Source organism: Lynx rufus, unplaced genomic scaffold (assembly GCF_022079265.1).
Source record: "Lynx rufus isolate CCGP_SWC_20201006 ecotype Redwood Valley unplaced genomic scaffold, mLynRuf1.p SCAF_5, whole genome shotgun sequence".
NCBI classification, from domain to species: domain Eukaryota; kingdom Metazoa; phylum Chordata; class Mammalia; order Carnivora; family Felidae; genus Lynx; species Lynx rufus.
Genome location: NW_025814867.1, coordinates 89,040,137 through 89,055,114, shown reverse-complemented (window position 1 = coordinate 89,055,114; position 14,978 = coordinate 89,040,137). Strand labels below are relative to the sequence as shown.

Below are 14,978 nucleotides of genomic sequence, written 5' to 3'. Positions count from 1 at the left end.
GCCAGCATCCCTGAATTTATGTGGTCGGAGTAAAGGTAGTAAGAGGTTTAAACTGTGCCCGATAGTCTGTGTAGCTTATTTAAAATAATGGACTAATTAAACCTGGGAAAACAGAAAGAGTAATGAGGGAATATTCTGGACACAAAAGATGAGTTGAATTTAGTGAAGGGTGGGACTGTTACATTGCCAATGACAGCAATGAAACCCCTGGATGGACAGTGGATTGAACATTTCCAGCTGGACTGCTGCTTTCCGATTGGGATGGGAACTGTAGGACTCTTATGGTAGCACATGTAGTCTCAGGTTTTTCCTTCTGTCTTCCTTCTCTGACCAGGTGTTGGATTGGATTGAAAACCATGGTGAGGCCTTTCTCAGCAAACACACCGGGGTTGGGAAGTCCCTGCATCGAGCCCGGGCCCTGCAGAAGAGGCATGATGACTTTGAAGAGGTGGCTCAGGTGAGATGCTGTTTGGTCGTGTGTGTGTGTGGAGCTGGGTAAGGGAGACCAGGGCTATGGCTTTGGTATTTGGTGGGGCATGTCGGGGTGATAGCCCAATGGCTTCTGGGCTGCCTTCCTGCCTGATGCAAGGAGACCCTTGTCTGTTTTTGGATCACTAGGTGAGTGATAAAGAGACCCTTAGTTTATGATCTTCAAAGCAGATTTCCTGCCAGCATGATATGTAAATGCCTTGTCACAAGGTGGTAATGGTGGAAGGAACTGACATTAGAAACAGCAACAGCCCAGAACTACTGCTTATGGTTATCCCTGTAGGCAAGTGGGAGCTGAAAATCAGCATTAGCTCTGCTTGCAAAGCTGTGCGTCTTCCAGGACCTGGAGGAAGAGATGGCACCTGTTCACCACATCATGTAGTCACAAGGCTGAATGTGCCCAGAGAACATGGTGTAATATTCAGTCTTTTAGCTGAGTTGCACATGTAATCCCAAAAGGGCATTTTTATCTAATTACACAAAGATGCTGTGAGAGGTCTTGACCATTTGAGTTCATGATAGTTATACAGGAGAGTTTTTTGTTCTGAGCCTCCAGCCCCCAAATTTTATCCTAACTCTTATATTCCTCTTTTGGGGAATCTCCGATGGATTCTGAACATCTTCATCTTCAAGATGAAATACTACCTTGTCCACTTATATTGTCAAGTGTGATCAGTTGCAGTGGAAACTAAGACTGAGGACTAAAGCAGAGAAGGGGCATCTGATGAGAATCCGTATGGGGCAGAAGGGAGGATGACAAAGCTAGGGTTTGCCACATGACAGCTTTAACCAGGGCTGGCTCTGATCCCACCACCATGCGGACAGTCCTCAGTGTGGGTGTCACACTGGGCATTGTGCAGAGTACTACCACTCACCCAAGGAGGCCACCAGACCCATGTGAGCTGTGGGTGGGGAAGGTGAGACCCTGCCAAGAACTGAAAGAATCTTCTAAAGGACAGGAAAATGGTGGGAGCGCGCCACATCTCTGGGGAAGTGGCAAGTATGTGCTGGAAAGTGAGAGGCCTGGCAGGTGCCAGAAAGACTGAGTCACTAGTGACCTCAAGCCAGAAATACAGATGGATTAGAGCCGACCTATCCAATAAAGAAAGCCTTAGATAGCATCTTTGTGCACAGTTGGTGGGAATGTAAAGTGGTATAGTCTCTGTATGGCAATTCCTCAAAAAATTAAGCATAAAGTCACCATATGATTCAGTAATCCTACTTCTACATTTATATTCAAAAGAATTAAGAGCAGGGATATGAAAAGATTCTTGTACACCAGTGTTCATAGCAGCATCATGTACAATAGCCAAAAGATAGAAGCAACCCAAGTATCCAGATGAAAGGATAAACAAAATGTGGTCCATACACAATGGAATATTATTCAGCCTTAAAAAGGAAAGAAATTGATACGTGCTACAACATGAATAACTCTTGAAGACATTATGCTAGGTGAAGTAAGTCAGTCACAAAGGACCAATACTGTATGAGCCCACTTATATGAATTACCTGGAGTAGACACATTCACAGAGAAAGTAGAATGATGGTTGCCAGGGCTAGAGCAGGGTAGGGAGGAATGGAGAGTTATTATTTAATGGATATCAAGTTTCAGTTTTACAAGATAAAGAGTTCTGGAGATGGATGGTGGTTGTACAGCAATGTGAATCTATTTAATGCCACTGAACTTAAAAACTTTATGTTATATTTATTTTGCCACCACTACAAAAGCAAAAAACTAAGCTTCATCCATACAAGGACCTTCTGCAGAATGGGCTGGATTCTGCCAATGTAATATAGACACAAGCCAAATATTCCTCTGGATGTAGCACAGTCCCAAAACATCTGAGTAGCCAGGCATCCTGGGTGCCTCTGCTGTCTGTTAGTGGGCAAAGGATGGGAGATGGCCACATGGTCTCCCTGTATGCTGAGTGGGGAGTGTGGTATCTGAGACAAACTATTGGAATAGAGCCATCTTATAGTTGTGTGGTGTTCCTGCCTTTCGTCTGTCCTTTGGCTCAGCCCTTCCTCACTTAGAAAGGATATCCCCAGAGCCACCCACAGCCCTGGCCCAGGCATCCCCCACCCCTTGCCCTCTTTCTGCTGCAGCCTCAAAGGCGATGCCAGCCTTGGTTATAGGCCCTTGAGGGAAGTGTTGTTTTTGTGCATTGTTACAACTGGCTGCCACTGAAACTCTTAACATTTCTACCAATTGCTCCCCTAGCTTCTCACTGATACCTGATAATAAGCCTTTCACAAGGACAGTGCCTTTCAATTAGTAGTAGAGACGCACTCACTTAAATTCATACTAAAGAAAGAATGGACACATTTTTGAGAGCTTACACTTCCATTATATGTTTTAGCTCTCACCAATCCTGAATGATGCATAGGATTAGCCTTGTTTTATAGAAGACAACACTAAAGCTCAGAAAATTCCTCAGTGTCCCCAAGTCATCTGGCTTGTCAGTGGCTCTGCTAGCATTTAAAACGTCTGACTACAGAGTCATGTTTTCACCCTCACTGCTGTCCTTCCTTATTGAAGTATAGGAACAGAGGGTAAAAATCATTTCCAAGTGCCAGTTTGCTCATGAAAAGTACAGGACAAACAGCAAGAGTAGGGGGAGTGGGAAGGAGATGCTGCAGTGGTCATTCCATTTGATGTAGTACATTACAGCCTTTCCTAGGCTCAATCCACTTCTCCCTGTCCTTGTTTTCAGATAAGACTGTGTCTTTCTTAGGAGAGTTATATCTCTTTTTTAAAAAGGTCTATTTATTTTGAGAGAGAGAGAGAGAGAACCAGAGAGAGAGAAGGATAGAGAGAATCCCAAGCAGGTTCCATGCTGTCAGTGCAGAGCCGCACATGGGGCTCCATCCCACGAACCATGATATCATGACCTGAGCCAATACCAAGAGTCAGACAGTTAACCAACTAATGTGGTTAACCAGCTAACCAACTCATGTGTCCTGAGTTATACCTTCTAAAAGGTTCATGCTTTTAGAAATGTTTCCTCTGGAAAGGGGACAGATGTAGACAACAAAGAGAATATGTAAGCAAGGGGCCATGAGGTTGCCTTATTGCCCTGTAAATAGGTCTCTAGAGATGCATCTCATAGCCTTGTAATAAATCCTATTTTGTTTTCTCATCCCTACTCTGAGGAAAGGAGTGGGCAGTGAAACTGCCTAGTATCCTGGAATTGGTAGTCCACATAGGAAAACCAACTTGACCATGGCAAAGGCAGATGGACTGTCAGGAGCCTCAGACCTGCTTTGTTCTGTGCAACATGATCATCACACACAAGTGCTGAGAAAGGGGGTGATCCAGACAGGAAAGGGAGTGTTCTCTCTCTCTCTCTCTCTCTCTCTCTCTCTCCCTCTCTCCCTTGCTTCTGTTCTCAATCAAGTGAGGGCCATTGGGAGGGGAGGAGTGGATTTAACCAGAAATTGGACAATTCTTGAGTCAGAGATCAAGCCAAAGCATGGAAATTCTTGTTTCTTGTTTTTTGGATTGCTGATTATGAGATTTAGTCAGGAAGGGCATCACAAATAGTGTGGTGTAGGAGGCTGGGTGGGGGGGTCGTTTTTCACCAGTGCTATTTTAAATTTTGTATTTTTATGATTCTTTGACTAAGGCTGACTTGAAACAAAATTTCAAGCACCGATTCTCTAAAAATTAAAGAATTAATTAAAAAATTATCTTGAATCAAAGCAGAAAGAGAGCTGTTGCATCTGTTACAGCTCCTGGGAATCTGCCCTTCTACAGTGAAGAGCAAGCACGCAAGTGGAGAAAATGGTTACCCACAGGGAAAGGTCGAAGGGCAGTGTAAAGTCCTGGAGCAAATATGTTTCTATTCTGTAGATAGTGTAAAGACATTTAAGGCAATAATAAATATAAATTATAGCTGTGAAAAATTAATGTAGCAAACTATTACCTGTCAGTAGCATTTAACTTTTGTGTTTATTAGAGCTTGAACGAGTTTTAAACAAATTCTTTAACTTTATTTGAAGGAAATGAATGAAGTAGTTATGGTCCTCAGTTCATCCTGCAGATGGCACTCTTTGAATAGTCTACATAGAAGCTGAGCTGAATGAGGAAAGGAGCCACAGTCCTGACCACCTGGCCAGGGAGGCTCCTGACAGGCAGGTGGTGAGAGTCTGGGGCCAAGGATGTACCAGGGATCTGTCTCTATAGATCTTTCTAGTCTGAGATACTGAGATTTTCCATGCCCAAATAGAAGACCTGGGCACTAGTGGGAAACCCTCTGGTCCTGGTATGTACTTGACTCAAGTTGCTGATAAACTCATCACATGAAGAATAAATCAGTCCGTAGAGTAAATCAGATTTCAAAAGACACTTATTATATTTATATATATAAATAAATATACTACTGTGGCACAGTAGTCATTATCAGAAGTCTAAAACAAGCATAGGAGCACCTGGGTGACTCAGTCATTTAAAAGTCCAACTTTGCCTCAGGTCATGATTTCATGGTCTGTGGCCCACATTGGGCTCTGTGCTGACAGCTCAGAGCCTGGAGCCTGCTTCAGATTCAGTATCTCTGTCTCTTTCTGCCCTTTCCCCACTCATGCTCTGTCTCTCTCTTTCTCTCTCAAAAATAAATAAACATTAAATAACAGAAAAAAAAATAAAAATAAACAAGCATAGGATGGAGTTTCTGCCAATCACAGCATAACTGTCAGGGGGTAGGTGTATCCATATCTTTCCAGGAGGTTGTATGGGGTTTGGTACTGTTATTTTGTCCTGAGATATTTGCTATCACTCAGTAGGAAAGTACTCAAGTGCCTGTGGTTTAGATAGCAGCTGTGCCTGCTCTGTGAGTGGTCTGCTTTATGACCTCATTATCTGAAATGCCAGACTTTCTGTAAGCTAGCTTAGTAAAAAAATTAGCAATCATTTACATTCAAATATATATTATCCAAAATCTCAAAGCACCAAATCACATTTAAGCAGCTAACCATATTAAATAGCATTAGTGTAACATTTTTGAAAGAACAGACCATTTAAAGAAAGATTTAAAGGAATATAAAAACATAGGCACAATTAAGTACTTCATTCAATAATCTCTGGTTAGTTGTTTATCTGACTCTTGCTTTATTCTCACATTTGAATAGAAAACACTTTAAAAAAATCATTCTGGGAGCACCTGGGTGGCTCAGTCAGTTGAGTGTCTTACTTTGGCTCAGGTTGTGAACTCGTGGCTCATGAGTTAAAGCCCCGCATTGGGCTCTGTGTGGCACAGAGCCTGGAGCCTGCTTCAGATTCTGTGTCTCCCTCTTTCTCTGCCCTCCCCTGCTCATGCTCTGTCTCTTTCCCTCTTGAAAATGAAATAAAAATTTTTAAAAATTAAAAAATCCATTCTGAATCTTGGGGTCAAAATAGGCAAAAATGGAAAGAAAACATTTTAATAGCCCTATCAGTGACCTTACCCATAAAAGATATTCAAAGTAAACAGCTAACCTACTGGAGCTCTAAGGGCAAGTAGAATAGGCAATTCATAGAGATAGAAAGCCCATGCCCTCAGAGTCAGACAGTGGTACTTATCAGTTCCCAAGCCTAATCAAGTCTGTGTTGGTCACCATGATAAATGAAAGAGATATAATAGTTTCTGTCTTGAAGAACTCATGATCCAAATAAAAACATGCAGGAAACATATCCTTTATTTTTAATTTTTAATTTTAAGTAGGCTCCACACCCATCGTGGGGCTCAAATTCACGACCCTGAGCTATAGAGTCGCATGCTCTACCAACTGAGCCAGCCAGGTGCCCCCATCGGCAGGAAACATATTCTAACTCTCTAAGAAGTCCCATAGTCTGAGAGGAGTCATAATCTTTATTCTTCTAGGGTTTTAAAGAAGCATTTCTAGTGAAACCATTAGTTCGTTTGGTGATCCAGTAAATAGTCCTGCCTAGGAGATGGTGTAGTGATCTTTGGAGTACGTTCCATCTTTCTTTTCATCCCTGAGATGGTGACCAATTATAGCAACTGCAAATACAAGCAGGAAGAGAAGGTGGCAAAACTTCAATAGATGCTTTTTCACACTCTAGCTTCTTAGATAAGATAAAAGTTTCTTTGGTAGAATAAAAAAATAGTGAGGAAGAAAGCCAAGAAAATGCAGAGAAATTAATGTCATGAAGTGGGCAAGTGGAAGAATGTGAAAAAGCAGACAAATGAAATACAGTCTCCCCCTTTGGGTCTTGCATGACATTTGTCCCACTTGAGTATATTCAGGACATTCCCTCCATGAAGCACCAGGGAAAAGTAGCATGAGCTGATGGGAGGGCTCTCATGACCGCTCTCAGGAAGAAGAAAGATATGTTATATTGTGGGTAACTCCCAACCATTGGTTTTTGAAGGTCACTTTATGTGGAAATTGAGAGAGGGTAGGAGGCAATATCTAAGGTAGTATAGCGAGCCTGCCAGGAACCTCTTATCAAGACCATGAATTGTCCCCCACTTCTGCTGCTTCCTGTATGGAACAAATGGCACATTCAGAAGAAAGTGAGACTGCATTCCCCATGACTTGAAGTTCTGGGTAGCAAACTGAAAGACTCAAAAGCACAGGGGTGTTTTTATCTTTTGTTCCATGTGATGGAAGTGACTATAGAAAAGAAGGGAGGCATTGAAAAACAAATGGCTGCCTATGTAGATGGTGTTTTAAAAAGTGTTCTGGAATATATCCTACACAGCCAGGATGATGGACTTCTGGCAAGAGGTGAGCGCATCTTATAAAGACTGGGAAAGATTGGGCAGAAAGCTTTGTTGATATATCTATAAAGAATTAAGTGAACTTTGCAGTGGAAGGAGAAAATTATCCCAGTAAAGCCCAAACCAGATATGTGGGGCACCACAGAGGTGACAGAGAAGCATCTTGTGAAGGAAATGCCCTTAGGTCACCTTAGTAGGAAAATACAATACAAATATTTTGCCTGCAAAATGTATATACATATATCAAGAAAAATCATATGTAACAAACAGTATACTTAAATTTTAATACAAGAATATAAATTATCAAACATTGCTGAGACTTTAGGGTATTTTAACCCATGGTTGCTTTTTTATGATCTGTCCAAAATCAGATGGTGACAGAAGAAAAAAATTTTTTTAAAGACTCATTCTAATTCTCATGAAGGTATATGAGAAAGAATCACATCTATATGAAATCTACAAACCTGAGGGTAGTAAACAATGTGGAGAAATAGTAGACACATGAGAAGGGGTGGGCGGAAATCCCTGACTGCTGCTAGAGAGGACCATGGTCTGCTCCATCGTATGGGGGATATGGAAATGCAGGTCTGATATGATTTCAATTCTGGTTCAAGGAAAACTATGGTAGTGAGGAGAGCCCTCAAATTTCCTGGCATCTCCCGTAAATTTTGTGAGATCTATACATTGTTGAGAGTGGAGGATTCTACATGGGAGAGAGTGGATCACTGTAGAAAAGCTCAAAGGAGTGTAGGTTGTGTCTAGTCTCAAGAACTTTGACCTTTAGATGAAAGGGTCTAGACTTTGCTCTTAGAACAGAGAGAAATATTAATGTCTTTTGAGTAATGATATAAATTAAAATATAGTTGACTTTTGAACAATTCAGTAGGTTAGACACCAGCACCTGCATAGTCAAAAATCTGCACATAACTTTTTTACTCCCCCCAAACTTAACTGCTAATAGCCTGTTGTTGAAAAGAAGCTTTACAGTTAATTAATACATATTTTTCTGTTTTGTGTATTACATGCTGTACTCTTACGATAAAGTAAGCTGAGGAAAAGAAAATGTTAATCAAACCATAAAGAAAAGAAAATACATTTGCAGTACTGTACTGTATTTATTTAAACATGTAAATGGACCCACACAGTTTAAGTTCATGTTAATCAATGGTTAACTGTATAATCTCTAAACCAGAGAAATAAAGATTTCTCTATCCACTGGTTATTTAAATCATATGTATTATTGTGCCTAATTTGAGAAAATATATATTCAAAAGGATATTGAAAAACCATACTGTGATTGTCAGAAGATTGTTAGGATAGTGAAGTTGAAGTAACTGTATATATTCAGTCTTGAGTAAATAATGTTTTATGGAAGGCAGGGGGTTTGAAGTCTTCCTGTTAGAAGACATAAGGGTGGAAGGGATAGTGAAGCCAATTTTAGCTTAATTCAGGTATAACTTCTAACCCATGGTTGCTTTTTTATGAGCTGTCCAAAATCAGAATGATGCTGTGTGCTTCATATCACTGGAGGTTTTCCAGGAGAGGTGACCCTTTATTCCCTTAGGATATAAACATCCTCAAGTCCTTCCTACCTTAAAAACAACAACAAAAGAATAAAAAGAAACTTAAACTTTGAGAGAAGAGTCTATATTTGCCATCTCTACTTCCTCACCTCCTAGATGCCCTTTGACCCCTGCCATTGGACTTCTGTTTCCTCTGGGCAACTGAGGTTAATTTTACCAAAGTCTTCCTTTTTTCAAATATTAATTTGAATATATTTGAATATTTGAATATTTGAAAATGTTAATTTGAATATTAATATTCAAATATTAATTGGTCTTCATGAAGCATTTGACCATGTTGACCACCTCCTCCTTTTTAAATTCTCTTCTCCCATCTTTTCCATGACATCATGCTCTCTTGGTTTCTTTATGTCATTCTGGTTGGTCCTTCTTAGACTCTTCTTCCTTTCCCCCAGGATTTCCTCAGACTGGCTCTTCTCACTGTACACTCCATGCATGATTTTATACTCTTTCCTAGCCTCAGCTGTCACCCCTAGTCTGATGCCTCCAAATCCTTGTCTTGTCTCTGACCTCACCCTTGAACAACCTATTCATAAACTCATTGACTCTCTGGACACCTCCACTTTGATTTCTCAGATGGTTCTCAAACCCACTGTATCCCAAATTTATTTTATCATCTCCTATCCCTTCTAGGTACGCTCTTGCTTCTGTGTTCCCCATACCAGTAAAGGGTACCAACTGCTCAGTTTCTCAAGCCAAAAACTTGGGAGTCATTCTTGACTCCTCCTTTGCTGTCACCTTCATGAGTCTATTGCAAGGTCCTACTGATGCCACTACCTCTTTATGTGTCCCTTCCCTTTCATCTCCATTGCCACTGCCTGAGATCAGAATCTCATTATCTCTTGCTTGGTTTATTGCATTATCCTCCTTTCCCTGACTCCAGTCGTTGTCGCCTTAAATCCTTTCCCTCACTGCCACAAAAGTGGTTTTCCTAAAACGCACACCTCATCATGCTACTCCATCAGTTACGGAACTCATAGATGGCTTCCCATTAGAATAAAGTTCAAACTATCAGTATCATAAACCTTTTATGATCTGGCTACTGCCTCTCTGGCTTTATCTTTTATCCTTCATGGGCTCCCTCTACCCCACCCTATACTTCTGCTGTCCTGTTATGAACCTGAATATGCCATGCTCCCAAGTTTCAGTGCTATTTGCCCTTTCATCACTCCCATTTATTTAAGTCGGACATCCCCTGATAAACTTCTATTCATCTTTAAACACTCATGTCAAGTATCATCTCTTCTAGGAAGAGGTGGCCTCCATTGTTTGTGTTGAATGCCCCTTTGCTAGGATCCACTTATTTTGGTCACATCCCTGTCATGGTAGTTATCACACAGTGTCATAATTAATTTTATGCCAGCCTCATTCCTCAGCTGGACTGTGACCTTCCTTAGAAAAGGAATTTTGTCTCATTAGTCTTTTTATCTCAGTGCCCATCACAGTGGGCCTAACATGCAATTGGCACTTGAACAAGTAAATGAATGGTACAGAGAGGATTACTTTGTAGGGTGGATATCAAGTCAGGATATCCCTGAGATCCCTTCCAATTATAAGAATGACAAATGGAAGAGAAGTGGATTAGATGAACATTCATAAGAAGATAAACCAAGAACCATATAGCCTGGGGCCTGAGAGCCACCCTGTTAGAATTACTGAGACTGTTCCGAGCTAGGATCAACCTGGACAGCCCTAGCCCAGGATCTGACACTTGGGAAGTAGCATTTTTTGAGTCAAATTTTGAGTGAGTTTTTTAGACTCTAATGTGTTTTTTTTAATTGAAAAAAAAAAACTAAAAAATTGTTTCAGATGAACCAATCTTGACAAGAGGATATGGTAATCCTTACTATGTGTATTTCCCCAGCCCCACTAAGTTTCCATGATTTTTCCAGCTGGGATAGCTACCATCACACCATACCTTTAACCCTCTTCCTCTGCTAGTTTATATGTAGTGAAGTTCTTTTCCTCTTGCAAAAATTCTCCTTTTTGAGAGATGAATGCTATTGGCCTTTTTCAGAAGGATTTTAAAGGCAACAAAAAGTAAATTAGACAAAAGAAGTATACTGACTACTGATTTTGTGTTCAGTATATTAATTTTAAGTTCAAAACAAGTCATCTAGTCATACTTATTTTCATTCAGTGTATCATGTTCATTGATAGACATTTTTTGCTGCTTCCTGTTGAAGAGACCCTAATACCAACAACAATCATGACAGTAGCATAACACTTACTGAGTCCTCTCTGTGTGCTGGACATTGTTCTAATTATTTTTTCTTATATTCCTCATAACTTCAGTGTACTTCTTATAATCCTCATAACTTCAGTGAGTTAGGTATTTCTTTCTTTTTCAATATTTTTTATTCAAGTATAATTCACATGCAGTCTTATTTTAGTTTTAGGTGTACAATGTAATAATTCAGCAATTCTGTACATTTTTCAGTGCTCATAAACATAAGTTTCTATTAGTCTCCTTTATCTATTCCACCCATCTCCCCACCCACCTCCCTTCCAGCAACCATCAGTTTAGTCTCTGTATTTAAGAGTCCATTCTTTTGTTTGTCTCTTTTTTTTTCCTTTTTTTTCATTGATTTTGCTTCTTAAATTCCACATGTGAGTACAATCATACGGTATTTGTTCCATACTGACTTCTCTCATTTAGCATTATACCTTCTAGGTTCATCTATGTTGTAAATGGCAAGATTTTGTTCTTTTTTAGGGCCAAGTAATATTCCATTATATATATATTAATATTATATATTAAAATTCCATTAAGAGTCTTTAAAATATATTTTAATATATATTAATATTCCATATAATAATATGAGTTTGGGTTACTTCCGTATCTTGGCTAGTGTAAATAATGCTGCAATAAATATAGGGGTGTGTATATCTTTTTGAATTAGTGTTTCTGTTTTATTTGGATAAATACCCAGTAGTGGAATTACTGGATCATATGGTAATTCTACTTTTGATTTTTTGAGGATCCTCCACACTATTTTTCATAGTGGATACACCAGTCTGCATTCCCACCAACAGTGCACGGGAGTTCTTTTTTCTCCACATCCTTGCCAACACTTCGTGTTTCTTATGTTTTTTATTTTAGCCATTCTGACAGGTATAAAGTGGTTTTTGTGGTCCTTGTGGTTTCAATTTGTATTTCCCTGATGATTAGTGATGTTGAGCATCTTTTCATGTATCTGTTCGCCATTTGTATGTTTTCTTTGGAAAAATATGTATTCAGGTCCTCTGCTCATTTTTTAACTGGATTATTTGGGGTTTTTTTTGGGGGGGTGTTGAGTTGTATAACTTTTTATATATTTTGCATATTAATTCCTCATTAGATATATAATTTGCAAATATCCTCTCTCATTCCGTAGGTTGCTTGTTTGTTTTGTTGACGTTTTCCTTCACTGTGCAAAGCTTTTAATTTGGTGTGGTACCAGTAGTTGAATTTTGCTTTTGTTTCCCTTACTTGAGGAAACATGTTTAGAAAAATGTTTCTATAGCCAATGTCAAAAGAATTACTGCCTATGATTTCTTCTAAGAGTTTTATGGTTTCAGTTCTCACATATAATCCATTTCGAATTTATTTTTATATGTGGTATAAGGAAGTGGCCCAGTGTCATTCTTTTGCATGTAGCTGTCCAGTTTTCCCAGAACCAGTTGTTGAAAAGACTGTTTTTTCCCTTTATATATTCACCTGAAGTGGGGCTCATGTTCACCTGAAGCAGGGCACGAGTTCACCCGATGTGGGACGCGAACTCGCCAACTATGAGATCATGACCTGAGCCAAAGTCAGGTGCTTAACTGACTGAGCTACCCAGGCACCCCTTCATTTCCATTTTCTAGCACAGACTGGTGGACTACACTTTTGTCTCTTTCCTTTCACCTTTTGCTCAGGTCAGACTATCACTAACTAAACGTTTTAGTTTCCCAAATCAACTCCCCTTGATAGCTACCCAAGCCCATTTGAGAGTTCCCTCTCAGCTGTGATTTCCTATCTATTGGGATGTATGGTATAGTGAAGAGAAGCGTAGCATTTGGAATCAATCTGTTCTTTCCTTTTATTGGCTTTGCACCAGTCACTTAATTTTTCTGAGCCTCAGTAACCTTCTCTAAAATGGAGATAGTGACACCTACCCTGAAGAGTGATATGACAGTTAGAAATAACATATGGAGGGCACCTGGGTGGCTCAGTCAGTTAAGCATCCACCTCTTGATCTCGGCTCAAGTCATGATCTCACTGTTTGTGGGTTTGAGCCCCTCATCGTGCTCTGTCCTGACAGTATGGAGCCTGCTTGGGATTCTGTCTCTTCCTCTCTCTGCCCCTCCCCACCCCTCTCAAAATAAATGAATAGCTTAAAAAAAAAAAAAAGAAAGGACCTATGGCGAGTATGTAATAGAGAATTTGGTTCATAGGAGGTGCTTGATGAATAGTGGCCTTTGTGGCAGCAGTGGTCGCCATGGTAGTGTGGGTGATAGGATACATCTAAGCCTCATTCCCTTCCCTAGGTTATCAAGTACCCTGCTGTCATCTCTCAAGACTCAGCTTGGTGGGGTCTGCTTAACTATGTTGGAAAGTGTAGGTCTATCCTTTGAAGTGGCCAGATGCAAGGGGACAGATCAGCTATGGGTACTGAGAAGTCTGACCCTCAGGTTAAACATTATGGAAGAAATGGCCATCTAATATGACCAGTCAGAACCAAGGTAGCAAATGGCATAAACGTGCATTCTGCCTGTGGTTGATAGATACGGGGTACCCAGCACTGGGCATCCAGGAGCGAATGTGTTCAGAGATCCAAAGAGGAGAATGGACAGTTTGCAAGGCTCTAGCCACTAGGCTGCAAGTTGGAGGCAAGGTTACTGGGACACCAGTAAGGAAGGGCTGACTCCTAGGGACAGGACAAAGTCTAGTTATCAAAACGGGGCACCAGGGCAGGGCTAGAGGGTTGCCAAGAGGACCTGATTTGTAGGTCTTTTGGTGAGATGTGTGATTCCATTTTATTTCTGTAACTGGGCTGGAGCTGAGCTTGTCATGGGGTCCCAGAAAAGGGAGAAGGAGGAAAAGAAAGACTGAGCACCAAGTGAGAGCACTCTCTACTCTAATGAATTCTCTGACTCAGTGCCCTCCTTACAAGGGTACCAAGAGTGTAACCACTAGAGTTTCACAATGTGACAACATATTTACCATGCACAGTAACAACAACACAGGGAAGAGAAGAATAAAGTTACTGTCTCTCAGAAAGAACTGACATGGTTTAGAAAGGAAACAGGGAAGGCTGTTCCAGAGGAAAGCTCTTCTGTCTGCCCAGTATTGATTCTGAAAGCAAACCATTTATTATCATGTCTTCCAATAATTAATTTCAGCACAGGTCAACCTGCCCAGGTGAAGAGAAACCAAATTGATTGCCTTTCTCTTCCCTCTTCTTTCCATTTCTGTGACACCCTGAGCAGAGTGGGCCTCAGAAGTGCGCTTGCCGCCCTAGAAGCCAGCTCTGGCTGGGCTGAAAGTTAGAAGGAGTGCTGATGGATTTGCATACAGGAGATACAAATATTTTGAAACGTATCTGCAAGCATCAAAGAATGAGTAATAATAATAAATGCCATTTATGTAACACATGACTTTACAAGGAATATTTCATTTAATCTTTGAAATCACTCTACAGAGTAGATGTTAATTCATCCTCATTTTCCCGATGAAGAATCAGGCCCAAAGAAGACCATTCAAGTGCAGGAGGCAAGATTTGAACCCAGGCAGGCTCACCCCAAAGCCCACACTTATACCCCATTGGAGTATGGGAAAAACTGAGCTGATTTAATGATCCTTTTGGGAATTTATTTATATTCTTTATTTTTTTTTTAATTTTTAATGTTTATTTTTGAAGGAGAGAGACAGAGTGTGAGTGGGGGGAGGGGCAGAGAGCGATGGAGACACAGAATCTGAAGCAGGCTCCAGGCTCTGAGCTGTCAGCACAGAGCCCAACGCAGGGCTTGAACTCACGAACCCCAAGATCATGACCTGAGCCAAAGTCGGACACTCAACTGACTGAGCCACCCAGGCACCCCTATATTCTTTATTTTTAATTACAAAATCACACATATTTAATATAGAAAAGCAGACAAACAAGTAGGAACAAAAATAGTCTACCCACTCAGTTGTCTAACAGTTGCTAATACATTGGTG

General features: G+C 40.5%; 1 protein-coding gene across 6 annotated transcripts in view; it reads left to right on the top strand.

Annotated features, from left to right (window-relative positions):
- The window catches only part of KALRN (kalirin RhoGEF kinase), a 670,515-nt gene that overhangs the window by 316,081 nt on the left and 339,456 nt on the right, over positions 1 to 14,978 (top strand). For all 6 annotated transcript variants that reach the window (XM_047099540.1, XM_047099539.1, XM_047099545.1 and 3 more), the window contains exon 10: positions 335 to 457. In XM_047099540.1, the coding sequence (XP_046955496.1) occupies positions 335 to 457 (123 nt within the window). The remainder of the gene's footprint in view (positions 1 to 334; positions 458 to 14,978) is intronic.